The sequence below is a fragment of the Falco peregrinus genome, chromosome 1, assembly GCF_023634155.1.
Source record: "Falco peregrinus isolate bFalPer1 chromosome 1, bFalPer1.pri, whole genome shotgun sequence".
Classification (NCBI taxonomy): Eukaryota; Metazoa; Chordata; class Aves; order Falconiformes; family Falconidae; genus Falco; species Falco peregrinus.
Window position 1 is genome coordinate 53,181,548 of NC_073721.1, and position 25,834 is coordinate 53,207,381.

General features: G+C 40.1%; 3 protein-coding genes across 18 annotated transcripts in view; 1 reads left to right on the forward strand and 2 right to left on the reverse strand.

Moving 5' to 3' along the window:
- Positions 1-1,336: 1,336 nt before the first annotated feature.
- FBXW2 (F-box and WD repeat domain containing 2) lies at positions 1,337-11,396 on the reverse strand. 3 transcript variants are annotated; one of them, XM_055815673.1, is made up of 7 exons: positions 11,101-11,396; positions 9,073-9,582; positions 6,672-6,866; positions 5,767-5,900; positions 5,058-5,144; positions 4,317-4,416; positions 1,337-2,828 (listed from the first exon to the last, which is right to left on the reverse strand). In XM_055815673.1, the coding sequence occupies exons 2-7, from the start codon at positions 9,560-9,562 to the stop codon at positions 2,737-2,739; spliced, it is 1,098 nt and encodes a 365-aa protein (XP_055671648.1). In that variant the 5' UTR covers positions 9,563-9,582; positions 11,101-11,396; the 3' UTR covers positions 1,337-2,736. The 3 variants fall into 3 exon arrangements, with proteins under 3 accessions (XP_055671648.1, XP_055671642.1, XP_055671651.1); XM_055815667.1 differs by having other exon boundaries at positions 4,247-4,416; positions 11,101-11,395; XM_055815676.1 differs by having other exon boundaries at positions 2,688-3,054; positions 4,247-4,416.
- A 99-nt stretch (positions 11,397-11,495) lies between these two features.
- Positions 11,496-18,151, forward strand: SLC2A8 (solute carrier family 2 member 8). 5 transcript variants are annotated; one of them, XM_055815592.1, is made up of 10 exons: positions 11,496-11,732; positions 11,922-12,081; positions 12,781-12,987; positions 14,065-14,202; positions 14,281-14,520; positions 15,227-15,370; positions 15,931-16,039; positions 16,747-16,920; positions 17,558-17,703; positions 17,864-18,151. In XM_055815592.1, the coding sequence occupies exons 1-10, from the start codon at positions 11,674-11,676 to the stop codon at positions 17,999-18,001; spliced, it is 1,515 nt and encodes a 504-aa protein (XP_055671567.1). In that variant the 5' UTR covers positions 11,496-11,673; the 3' UTR covers positions 18,002-18,151. The 5 variants fall into 5 exon arrangements, with proteins under 5 accessions (XP_055671567.1, XP_055671573.1, XP_055671580.1 ...); XM_055815598.1 differs by having other exon boundaries at positions 14,065-14,164; positions 14,309-14,520; XM_055815605.1 differs by lacking the exon at positions 11,496-11,732 and having other exon boundaries at positions 11,756-12,081; positions 12,283-12,987.
- Positions 18,152-18,637: 486 nt separating this feature from the next.
- The window catches only part of GARNL3 (GTPase activating Rap/RanGAP domain like 3), an 80,557-nt gene continuing 73,360 nt past the window's right edge, over positions 18,638-25,834 (reverse strand). For all 10 annotated transcript variants that reach the window (XM_055815585.1, XM_055815564.1, XM_055815572.1 and 7 more), the window contains one exon: positions 18,638-25,510. In XM_055815585.1, the coding sequence (XP_055671560.1) occupies positions 25,354-25,510 (157 nt within the window). In that variant the 3' untranslated portion in view covers positions 18,638-25,353. The remainder of the gene's footprint in view (positions 25,511-25,834) is intronic.

Consider the following 25,834-nt stretch of genomic DNA (forward strand, 5'->3'; position numbering starts at 1 on the left):
TGGAAGGCTGAACTCTGCTCTCGCAATTTCTCAGACATCTTGAGTTCCACCTCTCTGTGGCCTCTCCACAGGACTTGCTCCAGTGTGTGTCTGTTTTGTCCTAGGGAACTGGGCACTGGACTCAGGTGTGGCCTTGAGCACAGAATAGAGGTGAAGAATCCCTTCCCTTGAACTCCTAGTGATGTCCGTGTTCATACAGCTCAGTACAGTTGGTCGTCTTCATCACAAGGGTGCATTGCTGAATCCTGCTCAATGTGCTGTGCAACAGCATTCCCAGGCTCCAACCTGCCTGTTGTGTGGGGTGACTATGTCTCAGGTGCAGGGTGGTGCATTTGCTTTGGTTAAACTTAATGAGATTTCTGGCCGCCCACTTGTCTGGTTTGTTGAGGACCCTCAGAATAGCATTCCCAGTTCTCTTGTGCATTGACTGCTTCCCCTTCCCGTGGTTTCCCCTTCCCCTCCAAATTAGTGTTGTTGGAAACTTGCCGAGTGGACTTCTGCATCATAAAGTTGATTAATAAAGTAGTTAATCAACTCTAGCCCCTGAAGAGCACTTCTAATAACTTGTTACACCAGTTAGATTTTTGTGTCGCTGATGACCACTCTGAGCTTGGCATGCCAGTCCACTTTCCACTCATCTTGCGGTCCAAATATTTACTCCGTATGTCACTGGTTTGGGTACAAGGACATTTCTGGCATGTTTCTGTCTAAACTCCTGCTGTGAATAATCTTTCAAAGCTAATTTTATAGGTGGGTCCTTTATAGAGTAAGCTGAGTTACTGTACATACCACACACAGTAGTTACTCTCACATGAGTGGTGGGAACTGGATTTCAAGACAAGTTATTGAAAGCTTTCTGTTTCATGTAAGTTTTCTTCGCTTTTGAGTGAGAAGACAAAGCTCTAAGAGATCATTTATGCCCCAATCAGTGGGGTCTGAATGCAGAGCTGTGAATTTGGCTTCTAACTGATGAAATCCTTGACTAGAAAATAAATTTTCAAAGTAAGTTTGTGCGAATAAAGGTGGAAAGCCAAGTACTTAAGACTCTAGCCTTGCATTCATGAGCCACTGCTCCACTGTGACTTTATGCAGTTCCTACTGCATCACTCAAATACTGATTCTTGCACATGAAAACTCCCCTTCCATTGTAATTCATACTGCATACATTTGGGAACCTTGGCCTTTGTTCAGTACTAAGTATGAAATTGGGCCTCCTTGGATAGCATGAAAAAAAATTACACTAACAATGGTAATGCTAGGCAGTTTTACCTTTTCAAGGAAATGAGCCTATCTTCCTGAAGTCATGTTTTCCAGTTGTGTCAAAAAAAAAAATAAATAGACATTAAGGGGAAATTTTATTGTAAGGGAGGAGGGGAAATCAACCTAAAGCATTTCTAAAGCATGTGATGTCATAGGTACAGCTTTTCAGTACATGTCAAATACCACAAAAGTATGTGGATAGGTATTTGCTACTCAATAGTTATGTGTACATCAGGTCTACAATGATCAAAGCACAAGACCTTTTTCTATTCCAATGCTTTTCTTCAGACTTTTGGTATTTTGGCGGGTTTTTTCCCCCAAAGATGCGTCATTCTCACTTTTACTTGCCCTTGCTTTCCAAATCTAGATGTAGCAACTACTTTTAAGTGCATGATTATATAAACTGCAACTTTTGGAAAAAGTGAATGGCCGCTAGACATATTTAATGTAAGAGAGTGACTCTTGCTGTAGAGATTGACCATCATCTTCCTGTTCATTTCTACCTACCTGTGAACTAAATTAAGTTCTCACACAAACTATAGGAAATAACGGTCTGTAAAATACTGATCAAGCCATTCTGAGTTACCATCAGCAAATATGATGGAATACTGTCAGACCTTAATTGTGATGGAAAGCTGTCAGACAGATAAAAAGTTGGCTCATTCTCACCAAGGAGAGTTTATATTGACATGTTCTTGAACTTGACCAAAGTATTATTGTTAGCATTTGATCCTACTTAAAGGACTCATTTGAGTCGTCTATTTCAAAGGCTAAGTATTTAAAGCTATCATAAGGAAAAACATTTTGAAAAGAATGATATTGGAGAGAGAAAGAGTTTGCTATCATCTTGTTTGAGTTAAGCAGCCATGCACTGTAACCAGTACTTGCTGTTATGTGTACAAAAGCCTATGGTTCTAAAATAGTAGCTTCACCTTCTGTTTCAACAACAAAAAATAGGTCAGAAGTCAGGTCAAGTACTACTTCATTTCAGACTTGATCATGGATTTGAAGGGTTTAAATGTTACAAGCTAGGCTTCAGAGCCCAAACAGGTATGCTTAAACATGAGTACAGACAAAATTTTGTGGTGAATACTGTTAGCATGCTGTATTGCATTATGTCCAAAACAACCCATTCCCAAATGCCCAAATAAAAGTAAATGATTGTGCATTGCATGATGATACCGTTAGGTGTGCAACTTTGGTTCATGCAAAGTCTGATTTTTATGGACACACTGCTGACAGTACATATATTCCTGAAGATTCTGCATATATGAGCTTTTCAGCCGTGTTCTTTCCATAACACCAAATGGATACTATGGTCTGGCATACTGGTGGCAAAAACCAAGCCCATATCATTTTGGCCATTTAGTCCGTTTAACCAAGACATTTCACCAGCCAAAAAGCTTGAACCTCTCTTTGACTTTCTGTACTCTGGTAGAGGCCAGCGACTTATCAATTTTTCTGTCCTCAAGTCCATTATATACAGGTATCTGTTATCGAACAGCAGAGCAAATATCTCTCCAAAGCCCAGCAAGGACACATTTGAGAAGTCAGGAGGTTTGATAACCCTGGAAGACAAGACAACATTGTTAGAAACTCTCGTTGCTATCCTTATGCGTCTAAAGAAAGTGAATGTCTACTCGTCATTCTGAAAGGATTCAGAAAGAACTGGATGCAAATTTTTGCAATTAAGCAACTGAACACTTAGCTGCAGTCACGCCTGTGGTTTCAGTTCTGGTTTTGTGCATTCAGGACAGACCATTCTTAACATAAGGTTAGGGTTTGAAAGGGATTCTGTACAGCACAAGGAAAAAAAAAAAAAAAGAGTCTCATTTCCACATACATACAAAAAAGCAAATGTACTTGTGTTTTACAGTAAATTTCCATAGGGATTTCATGCCTCGATATCGTTAAACTGAGAGGTAAAACCATTTATTAGTATTTTGCCCACTCTTTTAAAAGCTGGAAATAAAACGCAGAAAGGCCTTCTTGTGATAAGAAGAGTCATTCAAGACTGGTCCTTAACAGAATGCTGTTTTACTGATGCTTAGTATAAATTAAGCATTTTCATCTTGGGGGAAAAATAGAAGTATTTGTTAGTTCCTCTACAACTTTAGGATATTTTTGCCTTAAGAAAGAAAACTTGGAACAGAAATTTGAAAAGAGCAAGTTTTCCACAACCGACTGAACATTTGATCATAGTATTTACATAAAGGACAGAACTGAGGCACAAAAATCTACAGAGATGATAATCTGTTCTCAGCAGTAAGAGAATACCTTTCTCTTTTGAAGGATGGGAGGGTAACCTAAGAGGTGAAATTACTGTGAGTCTTACTGATAAGAAGCAGTTCTTTCGGAGTAGATCTTCCAATGGTAGATACTCTATAAATACTTGGACCATTTCAATTAAGAGTCTGCTAACAGTTCTAAAATTCAGTTTTCACTTTAATGCCACCATTTCTATCAGATACAGCCTTGCTCTTTTTATGGAAACAGAATGCCATCCTGCTTGATCCCTTACTGCAGTCTGGTAGACTTCACTATCATTCCACAGCATTACCGAGAATGATGGATCAGTAGTAGTGCTATAAGGAAAAAGTGTCTTTTTAATTTCTTGTCCTATCAAAGGACCCCCAGAAATAGCCACCTGGTTCTCTGTAGAGCAGTCTCCATGGCAACATTAACTTCTAGTCACTAAAGTTTCACATTCACAACTACAGCACTGCAGTCTGATTTAAGTCTATATTGAAACACTTCAGCTTGAAAATACGAAAGATGGCTGACTAGTCTGCAACCAGAAACCAAAACAGCAATCAAATGACTCATATTAAGAGACGATAAATTAGAATTCAACCCAGCAAGTGTAAAGAAAGATGTTTACAGAATTTGTATCAAGATTCTTCTGGCCTACATCTAAAGTAAGTTATTAAAAATAGTATGTTCTTATTTATTTAAATGAGACTAAATCTTAAGCTGAAAGATTTACCTGAGAATATCATAGCTGGCAAAGTCCCACTGGTATAATCCCAGTGCTGAACTGCACACTATGTATTTACCATCAAAGTGCAGTCTGGGCTGTAGGGAGATGCTGCGATCTTCAGAAACAGACAGTGTTTTTAAGCACTTGCAGTTTATTTCCCTTCCAATAGGCCAAATCTACAATTCAAACACAGTTAAGACCATAAAACATTCACATTATAAGCTGTCACACAAATAGAGCAAGCCTCACAGTCTCTCTTTAAGCATCGGGTAAACGTATGCATGTTTTTTCAGAAGTATTCATCTCCTTTAGATAGGAACATAATTTCTGTAAGTGACTTGTCTGACAGTATTGCTGCAGTTAAGTGTTGTTTCTAGCCTAAAAAATCCCAGTGAAAATGGGTGTTCTGAAGAACTGCAAAAAAATCAACCATCCAATTGGACAGAAATGTAACACTGTTTTGGTTATGAAGCACTTTCACAGGCACAGACTATTTAGAGCACTCTCCAACTCAAAAGTCCCCAACAGTAACGGTACTTGCAGTTAAGTGCTTCCCTGTCAAGTTAGCACATTAGGCATGCACTGAAAGCACTTACTATTTGCATTACCATTCATGTAGAGCTATAATTTAAATTTAAACATGAAGGACAGCATTGAAAAGTTGGCTTCCAAAAAGCCGCATGTCTTGTACACAACTTTACAAGCAGGGAATATGGGAGGAAAAAAAAGTCACATAATACGTAAACTTGAGCAAAGCACTCAAGCATTTTATTTCCCTGGGTATCAAAATGATGTATGCATGTTATATGGTACATACCTTGATTTCATACTTATCTGCACTAAGAAGAATGTAATCCCCAGGACTATGCATAAGAGATTTGACTTTGCACTTCTGCAAAACTACCTGTAATTGAAGGATGTAATGATTTATGTCGATGCTATTAAATAACTTTCATTTGAATTTTTCACTTCATTGACAATCTGCTTACTGTGCGTTTGTATAAAGGCAATTCAAATACTACTAGCACCTGAAGGGAAAATACACTTTTCTTGTTCCTACTAGTGACAACGTACTGCATTAATAAGTGAACATACATACTTCACCTCTAGAGTCACCTCCCCACCTTCCAAGTTCTGAAATACTCAGAAAAAAATACTGTTTCTTGACTTAGAACACTTTTCATGCTCGTATTTTGGTTATCAAGATCATTAGCTTTAGAATTAAGAATTTTCTACATAATTTTTTAGGTAGCTTTCTTTCAGTAACGTTGTTTTTATTCAGTCTTTGAATCAAACACCGATTCCTAATACTATTCCAGGTGCTTTGGAATAGAAATATCTTCAGTGGTCTGAAAGGTTTGATTACAGCTTAAGTGTTTTTTCTGCTGAAATGATATTTTGCGGTATTTCCTGATGTTCTTCAGATTCCACAACTAGGTGCAGGGTTAGGATTAGGAAATAGAACATGTCACAAACTTATTGCAAGTAAGTGTTTTGCAAGATTTATTAAAAATCAGTATTCCCACCTTAGTGACCCATTCTGTGTGTCCAGTAAGGGTATTCAGGCACGTTCCTGTTGATAAGGCCCATACTTTCACAGTGAAGTCTGCAGAGCCACTGACCAGAATATCAAGTTCATCATTGTAATCCACACTAAAAACTACAAGCAAAGAGTGCGCTAAATAAGGAATACCAGTTTCTATGTATACGTTTTTCTGTGAGACGCTAACTAGTAGCCTCTAAATTTATATGCTACTACAGCTTTAACTGTTGTTCTTTAACTATATATGTGAATTGTTGCTCTGGATTCCTAAGCTCACATCATTGCAAAATTACTGATTCTTGTTCAAATTAAGAACATGTACATCAATGGTTCCTTTATGGTTGGATTATCACAAAGCAAAACTTAAATTGGTTCCTATTTTAAGAGTTCTAGTAAGTCAATTCCAGCAGGAATAGTACATTTGATATATCTCATTACTCACAGGGGAACAGACCTACAGCTGAGTTGAGAATATTTTGCAGCAGAGGACAAAGAAGCTAATTATGAGGGAAATGCAAATACAGCTTCTCAGGCCCTATAAGCCTGTCTCCAGTCTGGGGATATAAAGAACTGCTGTTGCCATGTGCTCCCTGACACCTACGGTTTGCATCTTTTTGGTAGACTCTAAAGTACTGAAAAAACATGGCATTTAGTAGTATTTCCATGCAACTGCAAAACACTACATGGCTAAGCTTTGGCATTATTCAAGGGCAGACAGGTCTACAACTGTTCTGACTGCTTCCCCCAGCCCCCCCTGCAAAACCTGGGACAGAGCCTAAAAAAACTGAAAAAAGCTACTGTGCAGAGAGCTAACTTAAATTATAATTTGTTTAACGAAGATGTATGTTACTTGACTGGTGAACTTACAAATTGAAAAGTTCAACATACCTGCACCAGTATGTCCTCTAAAATGCTGTGTCTTTGCCCCAGAGCTCCATTCCCAACAGGCTACTGTGTTATCAAAAGATCCTGTTACAAGCTTTTGTTCATCAAACTTCACTGCAGCACAAGTGTGTGTCTGGATACCATATATGCACTGACCTGTGCTTACATCCCACAGTTTTGCAGACAAGTCATCTGATCCTAGAATATAAAAGAACAGAGTAATTGGAAGCAAAGAGTAAATATTTCCCAATCCTATGCTCGTCTTCCATATTTGTCTTAAATACAGTATTTTCATGGAATCACAGAATGGTTATGGTTGGAAGGGACCTCGGGAGGCCAGCTCTTCCAACCCCCTAGTCAAGTGGGGCCACCTAGAGCCGATTGCCCAGGACCACAACCAGAAGGCTTTTGAGTATGTCCAAGGATGGACCCTCCACAATCTCCCTGGGCAACCTGTGCTCACTCTCTCTCACAGTAAAGTGTTTTAGAGGCAACCTCCTGTGTTTCAGTTTGTGCCAACTGTCTCTTGTCCCATCACTGGGCCGCACTGAAAAGAGCCTGGCTCCATCTTCTTGGCAACCTCACTTCAGGTATTTACGTACATTGATAAGATCCTCCCTGAACCCTCTCTTCTTTAGGATAGTAAGTCCCAGCTCTCTCAGCCTTTCTTCATGAGACATGCTCCAGTCCCTTCATCATTTTCATGGCCCTTCGATGGACTCTCCAGTGTCCACATGTCTCTCTTGTACTGAGGAGCCCACAACTGAACACAGTACTGCAGGTGTAGCGTCACCAATGCTGAGCGGAGGGGCAGGATCACCTCCCTCAACTTACTAGCAACATTCCTCCTAAAGCAGCCCAGGACAGTGTTAGCCTTCTTTGCAGCAAGGACATATTGATGGCTCATGTTTGACTTGGTGGCCACCAGGACCCCTGGGTACTCTTCTGCCAAGCTGCTTTCCAGCAGGTTGGCCCCCAGCATATACTGGTGTCATGGACTTGTTCCTCCTCAGGTACAGGGCTTTGCATTTCCCCTTGTTGAGTTTTTTCCTCATTAAATATTACTTCCAAGCTGCTTGAATGGGGGAATAACCCCTAGTTTTAGGCCTCAGCACTACAGCAAAGACTCCTGTTTTCATGTTAATTAAGGTACTAGATGTCTGGCCTTCCAGTTTCCTCATACCCTTTTAGCACCTTCCATAGATTCCAGCACTGCCTCTCGTTGACAGTATCTACTGAAAGAGATGCACGGAAGTTTTACATGATTTACATGAGTTTTAAATGCTTAGGTTTGCAAAGCCAATGACTGCAACGCAAGATTTAGTTTGTTTCAGGTAGGAAAGGAGCCCACCAAATCTCAAAAGACAGCAGATGAATACCAGACCCTATCACCTGCCAGGTTCCTTTCTCTCTCTCAAGTTCCTCTTTTTCTTTTTTTTTTTTTTTTTGTTTGTTTTTTTGTTGTCGTTGTTAAGTCATAACAGTAAGTCCAGACAGCTGGCTTTTGAGAGCAGAATAAAACCCTAGACCCTTACACCTGTGGTTTCAGCACAAGTGTGCCACTTTCTAAAAAGTTTTGGCAAGGGTGTTTCCTGTGTATTTACATTCCCTGCTGAGTAGGGAAGTGAAAGACTGGCGACAGTCTAGTTGTTGGTTTCTAGTAATCATCTTAATGTACCAACAAATGTGGGAGTACTTAACCAGTACTCCCAATTTATTCTATAGCTGTGTTATCTCAAGTGATTGGGAAATCCTTGGAATATGCTCTGACAGCAGTTTGTAACTTTATTATTATTCTTTCATACTTAATGTTTCATACTTGTTCTGGCTGTATTTTTAAGTTCAAACTGAAATCTTGAAGTCTGCAGTCTTCAGGGAGGAAGCTGAAATTATCATTACAAGTCAGACTAGTAGCAAGGTTAAATCTAGTTTATAGGTCTTCATACAAGCTATTAGGGTAAGAACTGAAAGTGCTTACAGACTATCAGAGAAATGGTCTTGTTTCAAGAAAGACAACAAACTTTTCCTGCCACACCTTGGGAGACTGCAGTGATCACACAGCTCAATGTCCCTTTAATTAGAAGTGATTGTCTAAAAAGGTAACTAACATACCTGTACTTTTCAAATGGGCTTACTAATCTGAAGCATGACACCTGCTGTTATTGTTTTATTAACCAACAAAGAAACTGGTCTCCTTGTTTTCCTATTAAAGTGAGTAATGACTTTATTGGTGTGCCAGGTGTTTCAGAAATTGAAAAAGAAGTAATTTTAAATCCTCTTAAACTGCGCTACACTATGGAAATAATCTATCTGGTAAAGGAAAAGCAAATTGTCATTAATCAGGGGGTGGGGGTGGGGAGAAAGCAAAGAATTGTAAGACTTTCAAGTTTTCTGTCCTTCCTACCTGTGCACAGAAGTCCATCTTTATAGTAAAGTGCATATACTCTGGCACTGTGTCCAATTAAAGAGGATGTCTCAAAGGCTTCGTGGTCCTTCAGTTGCTTCATCCTTAAAATAGCCTTTAGGTAAACCTTCTTCCAATGTAGAGGATCCTGAACAGAGTCATCTATTTGCCAACCCAAATTCTTACATGCAGTCTGCCACACCTCTGTACAGGCACTTATAACCTTATTCCACTGCTTAGAGACGAGGCAACATGTGAGTAAGGTCTGAGGATCAAGCCATTTTAACAGATAAAAACTAAGTTCCAATGGAAGAAGTTTGAGGAAGTCCCTCTTGAGGAGAATCTCTAGATTATTTGAGAGGTGCCTGAGCTGGACTGCTCCACTCAAGCTAATTAGGTGATCCAGAGTTTCATTTTTCTGCAAGTCCGTCAGAGAAAGAAATGTAATAGAAATGTTATCAAGCCATGCTTCAAAGTCCTTTTTCTCCATAAGGTTATGGAAAAATTTACCTGTGATACATCAAAATACTGTATTAGTTCCGTTCAGAAAATAAGGTAAGCATCACATCTTTATTACTGGTACATCAGTATTCCAAATGGCATGTTAACACATAGACTGAAGTGACCAAATGCACTTTAAAATATTAATTAGGTTAGGACTAAATTTGCATGCACTTCGAACTATCATTTGTCCCCCATCAGACTTAGAAGTGAATTTATGGAGCTCCTGCATGTTAGCATTCCTTATGAATGTTAACATCTTTCTTGTTCTAGGTTAACACTTCAAAATTCTGAATCCAAAAAGGTAAGGGTTAGTTTAAGTTTTAAACCTATTACAGCAAATGAACACTGTCTTACAGTTTACTCATGGATTATACTGATAAAGGGAAGACATCAAAGCATATAAGCAGACTGATAAGCTAGTTACTGACAGAACTTAATTCATATCTTTGTCCTGAACTATTTTAGACACAACACAGGTAACTATTTTATTTTTTTTTAAAAGATAGAGATGTCTGAAAAATTGTGTTGAAGGGTGTGTTAACCATCCTTCTATTTGGCTCACGTGAAGACTGTAGATTGTGCTGGTCTAGTATCAGTTTTGACACATTTGCACTGTTTTGACCTAAATAGATTTTTTTTTTTTTAATTCCTGGGGTTTTTTCCCCTACTTTCTCAGTTTATTTCCAGGTAAAAGAATTAACTGTGAAACTGAAGGTTTGAAACTACTACCTGAACTGTACGATCTGTATGCATTTATACTATCCTGTGGCATCTCAAGTCCCTACAATAAGCTTGGACAAATGATTAGCAAGATAAACATTGGGCAAACAGTTAAAAAGCCGTAACTGTTTATTTTTCTCTGGAAGATCACATTCCATTCATTAGACAACTGGCTGAATTTAATTCATAGAAACTCCCAAACCCAAAGAATTGAGGAATCTGAGTGGGAGTCAACAACACGTTTATTTCTACACAGGCATTTTACCTTCACAGAGTAAGATCTTAGAAGGCGCCTCTTAACATGGCATAGCAGCACCCAAACAGTACGGTTTTGACTACCGAGGCTGCACATGGTGTGCGACTGTCGAAAACACAAGGTACTGGGTGTCAAACACAGAGAAGCAGCTGCTCCTATCAAGTCACAGGTTTGCACAGTAACTTCTACTGCTGACAGCACTCACCAGCTTTCCTCAGCACATTCGGCCGACAATGTATTTGCCGTTCTAACAGGCTTTAGCGTGTTCTCTTGAAAACAAAAACCTGACAGGCTCCCCATGGGTAAGAAACAGGCGAGCCCCAAGGCTTTTGTTGTGTTCAGCACACGATGCTGACACGGGAACCAAGGGCTGCTGCGGGGCCCGGGCCCGAGCGGCCGGTGCCCCGCGCTACCCAGCACCCGGCGCGCCGCCCGCCGCCGCCGGCCCCCCCCCCGCGCTGCCGCCCCCCCCGCTCGGGGCATGGCGGGACCGGAGACTTTCGGCGCTGCCCACAGCCTCCGACGCCGCCCGCCTGACCCCCGCTCACCTCAGGTAGCGGCCAGGCGCGGAGCGTCCCCCGGCAGGCAGCCGCCACGGCTCGCGCGGCCCCCCCGAGCCCAGCACGGGCCGGGGCTTCCCCGCGGCCATCACTCCCGCAGCAGGACGGGCTCCCGGCGCTTTCGCGGCCCGCACCACAGCCCGCGGCGGGAGGCGGCCCTCGGGCGGGACGGAGGGCCTCAGCCACGCCCGGCGCGGGAGGGGCGGGGCGAGCCCCGCGCCGCGGCCCCTGCGCCGGGCGAACCGGCCGGCTCCCGGAGGGACGGCGCTTCCCAGCACCCGCGGCGGCCCGTAGCCAGGCGGCTTCCGGCTCACCCCCTGACGTCATCAAGCCCCGCTGCCTCGCTCGGGCCGTTTCCGTCCGGGCTGGAGCCTCGCGGCGCCGCGGCGGAGGCCCTGCCCCTGCCCCTGCCCCTGCCCGGTGGCGCGACCCGCCCCCGCGGCCGACTCCCACGGCCCGCACAGCCTGGACGGGAGCCGCGGCCGGGCCTGCGGCTCATAGCGGCTGCCCGCGGGGCAGTGGCCGGCACCGGCCGCGCTGCGGCGCTCCCCGCGGCTGGGCATGGCTGCGGAGGAGTCTCGCTGCCTGCTGGGTTCCCCGAGCCCGGACGCTTACCCGAGGTGAGGGCAGGCGCCGGGCTCCGGCGGGCTCAGCGGCTGTGCCGGCCTCGCTGGAGTTCGGGCGGGCCCTGGCGAGCTGAGAGCCGAGGCCTTTGCCAGGCCCGCCCGGGCGCTGCTGGCCCCACTGAGGGGCCGGAGCCGGGCGGGAGGCGGGGGCGGTCCGAGCCTTTCGGCCTTTCTGTGCCCCAGGGTGCGCAACGAGAAGCTGTACCTCGCCACGTTCGCTGCTGTCCTGGGACCGCTTAGCTTTGGCTTCGTGCTAGGCTATAGCTCACCTGTTATTCCAGTGCTGAGGGAAATCAGCGATCCTAAATTAAGATTGCACGGCGATCAAGCCTCGTGGTTTGGGGTAAGGCTCTGTATGATACGCTATGTGATTCCATTTGAAAGCATAGGTCAGGAAGATGCTGCTTACGTGATGGGGTCTTACTCCTCTTAAGAATGAGCATACATGCTGATCTTATTTATTAAATAAATTATTTTTCTAAACTCCGTGATTGATTCAAGTTTTTCTTGCGTAACAGTGCAGTTATGCTCTGATCACTCTTAGATATGTGAAGAAATGCCCCTGTTACTTGAACTTATTTTTTGGTGCTAAAATGTCGTCTTCATGTTTCTCAGTTGTACCTGTTAAGGGACCACAGAAAATGAACTTTATTATGAAGCAGTGCAGTCTGTCAACATGGGGAATATTTGGTTTTTTGGATACAGGCTGAATTTAAGGTTAGTCAAGATAACATTCTTCAGGGCTGTAGAATAGTTTGAAAGTCCTGTTTGTGAATGGACAGCTTTTTAGACAGATTAAGAAACAATTACTGCTGCACTACTTTTTTTTTCCTTTGTTGAAAGAGCTTTATATGTAATATGAAAATTCTTGATGTTCAGTTGTGGTGAGTAGTGCTTCCTGAGTATGTTCTTGATTGTGTTTGATTTCAAAGCACCCGCATGCTCTTGCACGTTCTTTTAGAAGCTGCTATTCAAGATTTTAAAAGAAATTGCTGTTACTTATTTTCATATTTGTAAAAAAAAATTTTCTTGTTTTTTGAAGTCAGTAGTAACATTAGGAGCTGCTGCCGGAGGAATACTGGGAGGCTATCTTATTGATAAAGTTGGGAGAAAGCTGAGTCTAATGCTGTGCTCAATACCATATGTTTTTGGATACGTAGTTATTATATCTGCTCAGAATGTTTGGATGCTTTATTTTGGACGAATGCTGACAGGCTTAGCCAGTGGAATTACTTCACTTGTCGTTCCGGTAAGTAAGATGTTTTTCTCGGTGTGTGTGCATGTATGGTTGCTATTTTGTTTGTGGTTGTGTTTTGGTTTGGGTTTGGGTTTTTTTCCATAGCAGTATTATAGGTGGCTTGAGTGAAGTAACTGAATAACTTGTTATACCAAGTACAGCCAAGGCAGTTTGTGGATTTAGAAGAAACTGATTTTTACAGAATCAAGTTTGGCTTGTTTTTAGTAATGAAGAAAATATAAATAAAATAATTTTTGTTTTTTCTAATGGCACTTCTGTGCCATGCATTCCCAATACAGTGATGTGGTCTTTAAGATTATTAGTCTTTTATTTGATTGCTTCTGTTTTATGTTCTACTGTAGTCATATTTAACTCTTCAAATTCCTCATACATAGCATACCAAGTTTTTGTAGCTCTAAATCATTTTTGAAATAAGGATTATTTATTTTCCTTCCAGAAAAAGTAAGAACTATGACTTCAGAAATCTATATATAAATATGAGGGATTTCTTTTTTGCAATGTATACAGCTAAACTGTAGATATTGACTTGGGGTCATTATGTTAAATAGTTGAAAAGTTTAAGTTGGTCCTGAATATGGGATGTGGTGTGGTGCTGTTCATATAGTCTGTGTTAAGATGAGCTGTCAATTTTGAATTTAATGGAGAATGAAATAGTTTCACTGTTTACATTTAAAACTTTCATTGCAAAAAACTTCTATATGTGGCTTGGGCTACATGTTTATGCAAAGACTGTTTCAAGCTGTGGACTGCTTTGTGATAATGTGTTTCTTGTTGAATATGGCTAACAAAAGCAGCTCTTACTAATGCAGGTTTATTCACCTTTGGGATTCTGATACTGCATCAACATTCTTCTGGCTTAGCTCCTCCCTTTTTCTCAGTGTTTTTCATGATGCCAGTATACATTTCTGAGATAATGCTTTTCTATTCATTCCATTTTATTGAGGCTTTTTTAAAGGAGGGGAGTTACTAGGAAATACATCTGTGTCTTTTCAGAAATTAATTACTTATCAAGTCCTTGACCCAAATTAGATAAAAGTAATTATTAAATACTTTCTCCGTATGTTTCAGGTGTATATATCTGAAGTATCTCATCCTAAAGTCCGTGGTATGCTTGTCTCTTGTGTTCAGTTGATGGTGGTGACTGGCATACTGGGAGTCTACGTTGCAGGTATTGAGGTTAGGGCTCTAGGCTACAAAGAAGAATTGGTACGTGTAATGAAAAAACAACACTGAAGAATTGAAAGTGAATGTTAATTTGTCTGTACAACTAATTGATTTTCATAGTCCTCTTTCCTTCCTTTTCGTTACCCAGGAATAACACTAAATTGGCGCTGGCTGGCGGTGTTGTGTTCTTTTCCATCCTGCATAATGCTATTGTTAATGTCCTTCATGCCTGAAACACCGAGATTTCTGCTGAATCGGAACAAACGCTCAGAAGCCATAGCTTCTTTGCGCTTTCTGCGGGGACCACATGTGGACCATGAATGGGAATGTAGGCAGATTGAAGCTAGTGTTCAGGAAGAGGTGATGAGAATCTGATTTACTCTTTAAAAAACTTTTTGTATGGAGATAATATCTGAAAGCATGTAGTGTAATTAAGAGAGTTTTATCAAAGCTTAGTTAATAGTCTTTTCTACAAATGGTGGTCCCAACCTTTTGGTGACGTTCTTTGAATGTTTTTTCTCTACCTTTCAGCTGCAGCTGCTGAATGGCACCATTGGCTGCCATCAGCATATATGAGCAGCAGTCAGGCTCGTGTTCTTGTTAGTTAGAATCCTTTTTTTTGCTTTATTTAGCAGTTTTGTAGGGTTGCTCAACATCTTTAACACTAATTTCCTATTGTTTGTGTTGTATGAATGCATTTTCTCCTGTGTCTCTGAAAGCATCGTCTAGCCTCTTAGGCGATGCATGCGTAAGTAGGCAGGTCTAATCCTTGGAAGTCTGGTTTCTGCAAACCGCGGATTCATTCATGTTACCTTTCTCTACAAAGTACTTCAATTTCTGACTCTAGAACCTGAGAAAAGGGGAAAAATGCTTTTCTGGAGTTCTCGGATACTTCAAATGTAAACATTGTTACTGCTAGAGACACATAGTTTTGCAAAAGCGGGGATGGGAAACTTAGTCTGAAGACATTGAAATGTTCTGAGGATATTCTTTGTTGTTACTGCTTTTGTTTTTTGATGTAAAAGATGAAATCTTTCACCAAATCATTTCATAATCTTTTTAACAGGGACTGAATTTCTCTGAATTTAAGAATCCCTCAATCTACAGGCCGCTTCTTATTGGTGTGGCTCTAATGTTCTTCCAGCAAGTAACAGGCATTAATGCAGTTATGTTTTATGCAGAAACTATCTTTGAAGATGCAGACTTCAAGGTAATCGGGGTGTGTTTCCAAACTGACAAATGTCTGTAATACTTTCAGCTTAGTCAGTCCTGTAAGTCTAAAACACATAACAAACTGACCTGATAATGATCCTGCCTATGTCATAAATATCAGGGTCTGGGGTTTAGTGTTTTGGGTTTTTTTGTTTGGGTTCTAGATACCCTCTTGACTGTGTTACTCTGGCATACCTGAATGTTCTGGTTTTTTTTTTGGGGGGGGGGGAAGTATGTTGTGTTTTGTTGGTCTGAACTTAGATACTAATAGAAAATCTTACTGTAGTGATCTAAATAGGAGTTGCAAATGCAGTGAAACTCTAGGAAGAAGCTGTGGCTTATCTTAAAGTTTATTAAGAGACAGTATGTTATGTTAATTGTCAATGTCTTTTTTTCTTTTTTTTTTTTTTCCCCTCCTGTTGTCTCCCCCCACCATTAATTTCTATGGCATAGTTCATCTTCTTTCAGATTCAAGAAACAAATGCATTTGTAATGCTTGCTAAGTGATCCTTTTATCAGCCTGAAAGAGTAAATTCTCCCTATTTACTTTTATTTCAGGACAGCAGAATGGCTTCTGTTATTGTGGGTTCCATACAAGTATGTTTCACTGCTGTGGCTGCACTTATCATAGATAAAACTGGACGAAAAGTGCTGCTTTATCTATCTGGTAAAACATGTTACTGAATTTTGTTCAGTATGAAAAATTACTATGTATAGTACCAGAAAATGTCTTAATTGCTGGGGGAATTAAGTATTGAAGTTTATGCATTTTTAAGTGGTTTGCTTTATAGTTGTCATTTGGTAGAACTATAGACTTAAACTTGTGAGAGGAAACTATCATATTACATGTACATTGTAGGTGGAACCCCTTGAAACTACATATTTGAAATAGTTATATGTCATTGAGACAGTTCTTACTACTGTGGTAATTTTTTTTTCCTCAGTAAGATTCAATGTCATGATATGTTCTCATACCCAAGTTGTCACCAAATGGCTATTTCAAAGTAATTTCTCTGTGGCTGGTGCTACTTTCATGGTGCATTGTGGTGTTCAGTTATATAAAATTATAATTAAAATTTTTAACTTTACAAATACATGTGCTAAATAAAACTAATTCTGTTTAATATCATTCTTGTGCTGACACTCAATAGTAATGATTGCTGTCAAGACTATACTGTTTGGCTAGTGTTTAGAATGCTTGTCTAGTACCTTTCACTCCTGTCAAGGCCAGTGTTTATTTCCAAGAATAGTCTTTTTAAGAAACACTCTTTGAGGGCCAGCATATCTTGTATTTGGCAGACCAACTATGTTCAGTCTTTCAGAAGAATATCCAAGTGGCAACCAGTGACAACTTGCTTGTTGCTTACTTTTCAGGGATAATCATGGCTCTCAGTACTGCATTGTTTGGGCTTTACTTTAAAATGGTCCTTCCAAATCGAAACAACTCGTCAGATCCTGATGTATGGCTCGCTCTAAAGTCAGCATCTCCAGGAACAGAAAGCAGCATATCCTGGCTTGCAGTAGTGAGCCTAGGGCTCTTCGTTGCTGGTAAGTGGAACAGGCTTCTAAGTAACGATTACACAAAACTCAAAACTTTCTAATGAATGTGACAATATTGTTCTATTTTGTCACATTACTGATGAATGGAACTGAGTTAGGTTTTTTGACAGACCTTCTTGGTGCATAATGCAAAGTTGGGCTGAGCATTCACAACCCTGGTGATAGAGCTCGCAGCTTAGTTAAGCCAATTTCCTGGAAAACTAATCTATACCTCCTTGTACTAATGGTAAATAGTAATTGCTCAGGTTAAACTGCTTTACAGTCATTAATGGAGGAAAAAAAAAAAAGTCTTTGTTAGTGAAGCCACACTGAATTCTGTGATAGCACAAGGCAGCAGCAGTTGGAAACAAGGTCAGTTTTTCAGTTTACCACTTCAGAGACTTCAGGGCAAGAATTTCTGCTTGTTAAGCATATTATTGTAATTGATCTGAAAAACTAGCATTTATCATGCTGCCCTAAAATATCTTACTCTCTTTCCTTCTGGTAGAGGCACCGTCTTACTGGAATCAGCCAAGAATCTAGAGGAAAAACTGCATTGTCCTTATCTGACTAACTTGGGCATCGTTCAGTCTTCCCTTTAATATGTATTTAATTTGCATTTATTCTCTTCTCCTTGTAATTGCAGGTTTTGCCCTTGGATGGGGTCCTGTTCCATGGCTGGTGATATCTGAAATCTTTCCACTTAGAGCTAGAGGCATATCCAGTGGTGCTTGTGTGTTAACAAACTGGGTTATGGCCTTCTTGGTAACCAAAGAATTTAATGATTTCATAGTAAGCATCATATATTACAATCTGGTTTCTTTTCATAGGGAAATTTATTAAAGATGCTTCTGAGTGAGCCCTGAGCCAGAGTCTTCTCTGGCAATACAGAACTATAGTTGTACTTTAGTGAGCTGTAATAATGCCTTTTTTGTTGTTTCCCCTCCCTCAGGGTTGCTTAACATCCTATGGCACCTTCTGGCTCTTCTCTGCCTTCTGCTGCCTCAATGTAACTTTTACAGCCTTTTATGTTCCCGAAACAAAAGGACAAACCCTGGAACAAATTGAGGCCTACTTCAGAAGACCGTAAGCCTAAGGCTTTTTATGTTGATACAGAATCTTCCTATCAATCATGAATTACAGTGCTGTAGTTGGAAGTATCTGTATCATATGACAGACATCTCAGTTACTAAACTTCCTATCAACTAATTTTAATTGTAAAATCTGAATTCTTTTTTTTTTTTAAGAAAACCATCTATGCAGATCTGCATACACTTCTGTGTACTCCCTGCAGTAGATCTCAGTTGTGTAGGTCTTGGACATATTCTTCTTTGATTCCCGTCTTCTTTTCACCTGGTGCAGACTGACTGTAATGGCCAAGTAAGACTGTTAAATTTATTGGCCAGTATAATTTTTTTCTAAGATGTAAATTAAAATTTGGTTTTGAAAATAAATATATTGAGTTTCCTTGCTCTACTTTACCTTTCCCATGTGTATTCATGTTACAGTGAATAAATGAATTATGTAGCCTGGGTAATGTTAATTTCAGAATGCAGTACTTTACCTTTGTGCTGCTGCTACTGTTTCTGGGATGCCTGACCATGGAATAAGTGTTGGTCCCAACCGGAGATGAATGCTTGGCTTTCATGAGCGTTAGTGTTGAGCTGGCATTATTTTTCCTACTGCAGTCAAGTTGGCTAGGAATGCATTTAAATCACAAAGGCTGTAGCTCTTAGGAAAATGTATTTTGGAATTCAGGAAGGAGCACTGCTTTCTCAAAAGGAATTACAAGGTCTTGGCAACAGCAAGAATACACTTTTAGCCAGAAAAGGAGAAAAACCATCTATTGTAGTATTAATTTAATCAGTAAAGATCTTCAACTGGAGCAGGTCTCTGAAAGTCTAAAAGATGCCTGGAAACACAAGCCAATGCTGGATTACAGTTCTTACCAAAGATGGGTAATGCTTAAGACACAAATAGCAATCTCACAGGTATGATACAGCACTTCTAACTGAATGACTTTTCTGAAACAAAATTTCTGGAGAACTCAAATGGAAACAGTAATCCAGAGCTGAGCTGTATGCAATATCATACTACATCCTGTCTTTTTAATTTCTTGTCTAGTGAGCCAAATTTGGAAAAGCTATTAGTTCTGCATGTGTGAAAGAAAGAAGTGAGGTCAAATTTATAGTTTATTACATATGAAGAAATAAATAGTCTGTTATTCCTTCACAAAAGTGTAAATGGCACTTAAAACAGTTCCAGCTGTGATAGGACTGTTTCTATTTGGATGTCACATCTAAAACACAAGCCATACACACTATCACGTGACATTAAAAACAATGGTAATACGTCAGCATTTAAGACAAGTGGTAGATAAGAGTTTCTGATCACAAACAGCAACGGTCCTAACAATACGCAATTATTAAATTACAAAGCAGTCTGCTAACATTCAAAGACTTAGTTAAAACTGACATTCCAGATTGATAACGCTTTTTGCATGAACCTTTAGAGACATAACATTTTCCATTCAACCAGATAAATACCTAATAGAACTATAAATAAATATGCAGAAAATAATTCTTAAATTTTCTCTTCAAATCCTGTGCTAATACCATGATTTCCAGTAGCAAACAGGAGTCAGTCAGTTGCAGATCAGCAACAAAGAAGCAGCTAGGCAGTAGACAGGCTGGTGAAGTTGCTGTGCTCAACTAAGTAAGAGTATAAAAATACTTCCTAACCTGCATGCAAGTACAGATGTTTGCTGCATATTGTCACAGGCGCTTTCCCATATTGTTAATATTAGATTCTCAGGGTGTAATTTATTTCTCCACAAAATCAGGCTAAGCCTATTTGAGAAAATACCGCTTTAACAGATTGAGCAAGCACTCTGCATATGAACATGCATATGTGAAGTAATGACAGTAGTATGGCAGTCATTTTCATACAAAGAATGCGAAAAAAATGATTCAGAAATACCTTATCACTTGCATTTGGGATCTTCCCATGTCCCCCTCCCTCCCCTTGTAAGATCACATAACTTTAAATTCCTGAATACGCTTAGGACTTCTAACCCCTTAAAACTTGTGGTAGAAATTACAGATACATACACATGTATATGTATATACATACATACGTATATATATACACATATGTGTGTGTGTGTGTGTATATATATATATATATATATATAAAAAAACAAATCCAAACCCAAAGGATTAAATATCTCAGATGCAGACTGAGCCAGCAGCTCTGGGAAAGCTGCTGCATCTGCAAGCACAAGGTGTAGACCCACACCTTTAGGAAAACATGGATGATCTTGAATCTGTGGCTTGGTGGACTATACATAGAACAGCAGAAAGTAAATGTCAGGAGCAGCAACCTTGACCATATCTAACTGGGTATGTAATAGTGTTACACTTCACAGGGGTGCTACCTGTCCCCTGCCTTATGAGCTGTTGGTTATTCAATTGACTAGCCTAGCACTAAAAAAAAAAAAAAAAAAAAAAAAAAAAAAAAATTAATTTGAATCTACCAATCAATTACAAGTACTTGCATATGTACAGAAATAGTTACATGAGGGCAGACAGCAAACCTGCTATTCATTCTGGGTGCCACTTGTATAGTGTACGCTATGCATTGAAAAAAAAAATACAAAACCCCAACACCAAACAAAACCACCCCACAGCCTCTCTCCCTGCCCCCCACCCCAACCCCCAAGAAACCAAAGCAACCAAACAGAAAAAAGAAACCCCCACCCCAGCCCCAAACCCAGAAAGGATTGTAATCAGAACAGGTCCTACTTATTCCTTACAGAACAGGATGCTGAAGGTATCCGTACTTCCATTCAACCTAGAAGTCCAGAGCTCTCACTACCATAAACAGCACCTAGCCTTTCAAATTGCATGCGAGTCTACCTCTCCTTAGAAGGAAGTGTTTTGTTACTTTCAAACATTTCTAAAATTTATGTGTACTGCATTGCCACTAGAAGAAAGAGCTGGACTGTTAAGTCTGCAACAGTTTCTAAAGCCCAAACTGTAGACCTTGGGAAGGGCTCATCAAATCCTCAGCCTTAAGAGCTACATATTGCATGTGTGTGAAAGAATTAGCTTGTGTGTCTCTGGGCTCTCGAGTCCTAGTCACACTTGAAAGCTGTCCGGTTTATATGCATGCTGTAATGCAAATACAGGACAAAGATGGTACCTAGCTCAAAATGTTGCATCCCCATTTTGAACGGACTCAAAATGCAACAATGTGGCACCGAACCACCTGACACTGATGCTGTTTTGAATGGAGGTGTGTGGGTTTGGGTACTGGACTAGATAATCTGCAGTGGTCCCTTCCAGCCTCAACTATTCTGTGATTCCATGCATCATTACCCATGTTGGTAAGGAGGCATAAGCACATTCTGAACTAACTGCCTGTACGGTCTAATGCTTCCACCAAAGTAAACAACATTCCTATGATTTAGTCAGACTTAAGGCACAGTGCTCAAGTGGTGATTCTACTATTAGCCCGAAGGGGTTGAGCATCACCTTCTCCAACAAATCCTGCATGCTGGGATAGTAAACATTTCTTGCAGAAACTTATCTATTACGAGTCCAGATTGAGCCTTCAGTTGAGCTTAGCTTGATAGCAAGTGTTCAGTTCGGTAACAATTCTTCCTTCACAGAAGGGACTTCTTCCATCCATCTGTAGCAAGATTTTTCAGTATTCCTCTCAATTAGAACTATGCCCACCTTAATCTTACATAGCTGCAGATACAAAGATTATCTTTTCTCTCATCCATGAGATGGTCAGCCAACACCAGGAATGCAGGCTGAAGGCAGCTTTAACGTAAGATATGAAAGTAGGAAGGGCTATACTTAGGGTGGGCATGGCTACAGTTTGTGCCCAAGACTGCTTTCTAAGTTTTAATGAGTAGATGCATACACATGCTGGAAAAGCAGAAGGGAAAAACCATGTCTTTAAAGCTGGAGAGCACGACAATATAGCTGTCCATCCCAGTAGCCTTCCAACAAGCCTTGTCATCGGACACTGGTCTGAAGTAGGGGAGCCGGCACAGATGTATAAAACCCTTGCCTTTATCAATGATATGCAAGAGCTTATATATCAATACCACCAGATGGCTTTTGTTTTGACTTTAATTAGCAGCTGGAATGGTATGGGTCTAAGACAATATTTTGAGAGAAACAATGACTAGGAGCTAATTCAGAGGATGCCAACTCATCACACTGAAAGGCATATAACTCAGGGCACTCTGATGAGACTGTTAAGAGCCCACTGAAACCACATCCTTGTACGGTGGCTATTTGTCCAGTTGTGCCAGCAATTTCACATTATTGCATGATACTTTCTTTTGATACAATAGATATGATGAAGACCTTCACAGAATTTGGTTCTCGTGGCTTGTGTCAAAATTGGAACTTTACTACCATGTTCTCTGCCTTCCACCTATACTCTGGGCTGCTGTCATGCAGTAAGTAGGTAGGAAGTTACATATACATGACCCTGAAGCCTCTGCTACCACCTCTAGGTGTCATATAAATCAAACTAACGTTGCCTGATCCCTCCCAACTTCTCTTGCTAGGTCTGTTATTCCTACATCCCTGCAAGACATGCAGATCAATTACAGAAGCAAAAACTCAAGAAGTGGCAGCCCTGTTAAGGCACTTACTGCATACATTAGGAATGAAGACAGGTAGTTTGAACGGTTCAGATCTTTCTTGTCCTATATGAGTAATAGTCTATTAGGCCTGGTAGTTCCCTTTGTGACCTGTGTAGCAGCTTGCACCTGACCCTTTAAGTCAAGCTGTAGCATAAAATTCAGGTGGGAGGTGGTGGGTGGCAGTTGCTGGGCTTCCCCCTTCAAACTATACCAGTGCCTTGGTTCCAGATAAGTGCCATGAAGCTAGTCTGATAGTTTTGTCTAGCTTAAGCAATCAAATTTAATTTGTACTCCTTACAGTCCTTTCTGCTGTCTGTTACTGCTAGATGTCATCAATGCTGTGATAACAGGCATACCTTCAGAAGATGTCACACACACACGCAGACACACACGTTCCCTTAATTTACAGCAATACTTTATAGCTGCTGCTGTGGTTCTGGTTAAAGAAAGTAACTCTTGCTTTATGGCCCCTCTTTCTATAATCATGTTTTGGTTATGACACAAATGCCACATCTACATGCATCCTAACTACCATCACAGGCTGTGGTCAAGCTTTCTGTCAAGTTTTCTTCGTTCTTCTCGATCCCCCTAGCGCCCCATCTGTAAGGCTTGTCTCTCAGGATACCTAAATATGTGTGTGTTCCAGTTCTTCAAAACAAGTTTTAAAATCTCCATATATGCTTCAACTGCTACTGAACAATGGTTTAGTCATGTTAAATCATGCTGGAGTACCATAGGTGAACATCTGCAATATATTTAAAGTCCGATACCCTAACAGTGAAAAGCAAAGTTTTCAGTTACAATTGTATTTTAACTAAATCCCCAGTTTTGCAACACACTGGTACAGTCTTTGAAAACACTCACATAACAAATTAAATACCACACTGAGAAATCCATTTATGGAAAAAGGTGGTGCTTTTGCTTTCTAAAAATACCTAAGTGCAAGCAGTACTCCCTAAAATGGATTTGGTAAGTCCACAGAAGTGTTTACAAGTTTCAGGATAATAAGCACCACGTGATACTTTCAGATTGTTTTTTTTTTTTTCCTAAACCTTAGCTGCCCAGATAAACAGGACAAGGTAAATTAACGCAATCTCTGGAAATTACACTCAAAAGAATTACAAGCTCTTGCAAAGACTTGGAGCTGGCACTTCTTTTTAGATGCTTATTAAGGTTCACCCCTCACATCTATGGGGTGATAATAGCAAAAATACTAAAATAATAGTAGCCACTGGTTAATACTGCTTCTGCTCCTATAATAATTACTGTGAAAATACTGCTCCTTTCCTTGATCAGCCACTCCAGTTGAGAGGCAAAAATGATCCTTTCAGGTAAGGCCTTGCATATTTTCCTAGGTGGAGCAATTAAGCCATTATATACAATAAACAGCAAAAAATACTTTGCAAAAACAGTTTTAGATTCAGACAGACTGAAGCAAAAGGCACACATCTCCAGGTGGTCATGCTTGGACAGAAAGTGAAATCGTGACACATGAATACTATTACAAAATCAAATCAAGGATACAGAAGTAATTCTACATATAGAACAAGAAATAATTGCTAATAAAGCTAAAAATCTTCATATATAAAAAGCCTGGAAGCATTGCATTTTCATGAAAAAAACAAAAAACAACCAAACCAAAGCAAAAACCCCAAACAAAACAAAACCTTTTCAGAATACTGTTTTAAACTGATTTTTGGCATAGAGGTAAGGGTTAAAAAACACCCAAGCTTTACACATGAAACCCTGTCCTTTAACATAACAGAAGATCTAAGATGACTATTTAATCATAGAAAACTAGCTTCTTCGAAGTGAAATTTCAGTCCAGATCCAGTTAGAAAGATATCATCATCTGGAATAATGACTTACACTATTGGTGCAACAGCAGACAACAGCTAACGCTGATGCCTGCATAGGAATCTTTGTGTAGTCTGAAGAAAAAAACGGGCTGGCTCTTCTGCCTGTAACGGGAAAACCTGTAGGTGCACTAGAATAAGTTTTCCAGTAGATGGGGAAATACAGCTGTTTGTTTTGGTTTTTTACTTCCAATTCTTAAGGAATATTTTGAAAGTTTGTGTCTTCTATGAAAAGTCTCCTGCTCAAGGATTCTTAATGCCAAAACAGTTTTTAAGTTTCTCTAAAAAATGTGCACAGACAGGCCAGAACAAATAAGGCAGTATCTTATATCTTACCTGATCTTTATCAAACATCCTTGATTCTTCAGTGAACATACCACAGCTGCATCACTTCACAGACAGACTGCACTGTTTGGAAAGACCTTGCCTGCAAACCTTTTTTTGTTGAAGTTGTTTGGTTTGGTTTTTTAAAGACTGAAAAACCAAAAGGAGTGATTTAAATTATAAAATTCTTCTTCCCCCACAAGACAAACTGTTGTAAAACAACTTCTGGTAGTAATAACAGCAGTTAACTTAGCTGAATGTCATACAGGTACTTCAAATTATAAGAAGCTCAGAACTAGTAATACTTTTTGTTTACTTCAGGTTCAGCCTAAATCTCTCATTGATTATCTACTGTTAGAATGCCACAAAAAGTAACGACCATTAATGGAGAAAAGAAAACATACCTATGTCAAAGATATAAGCATCACCAAATCAGGCTGAGCTAGCCAGAACAACATGGGTTCTATAAAGATTAATCACCAATAATACTTCCAACCACATTTTACCACTAAAAGCAGTGTTTGTAACATTCCCATAGAGCTCACAGAGTTGTAAGAAAACGTTAAGTAAGGAAGACGGGTTTTAAGACTGTCTTCACTTCAAGTCAATGTCATCTTCATCGTATAAAGAAATCAGCTGAAATGGATAGCTAGATGGTGAGCTCTCCTCCCTGTTTGGTAAAGTATCGGGATCTGAACTAGTAGAAAGATGACGTCCTTCAGAGTAGCTTTCAAAAGAGCTTGATATTATCCTACAAAGAGGAAGACAAAAGTTACTAAAAAATACACACATCAGGGCAAGTAGGTCAATAGCTATTTTCTAGGTTCAATCAAGTTATCCTAAAGACAGAGAGGGACCATTAAAACCGAGTTTCTCCCTGTTTTACTCTACTGAAAAATCATCAAAAGGCAATGTTAATGAAGTCCTTCACCCAAATGATTTCTAGATAGTGAAATAAATCAAATATCATTTTACATTGCAACGGATATTTTGTTTGCTTTGTTAATCTCAGCCTACTGTATACTGGCACAAACACAGGTTATGAAAACAATGAAAATGAGAGAATGGCAGTGTG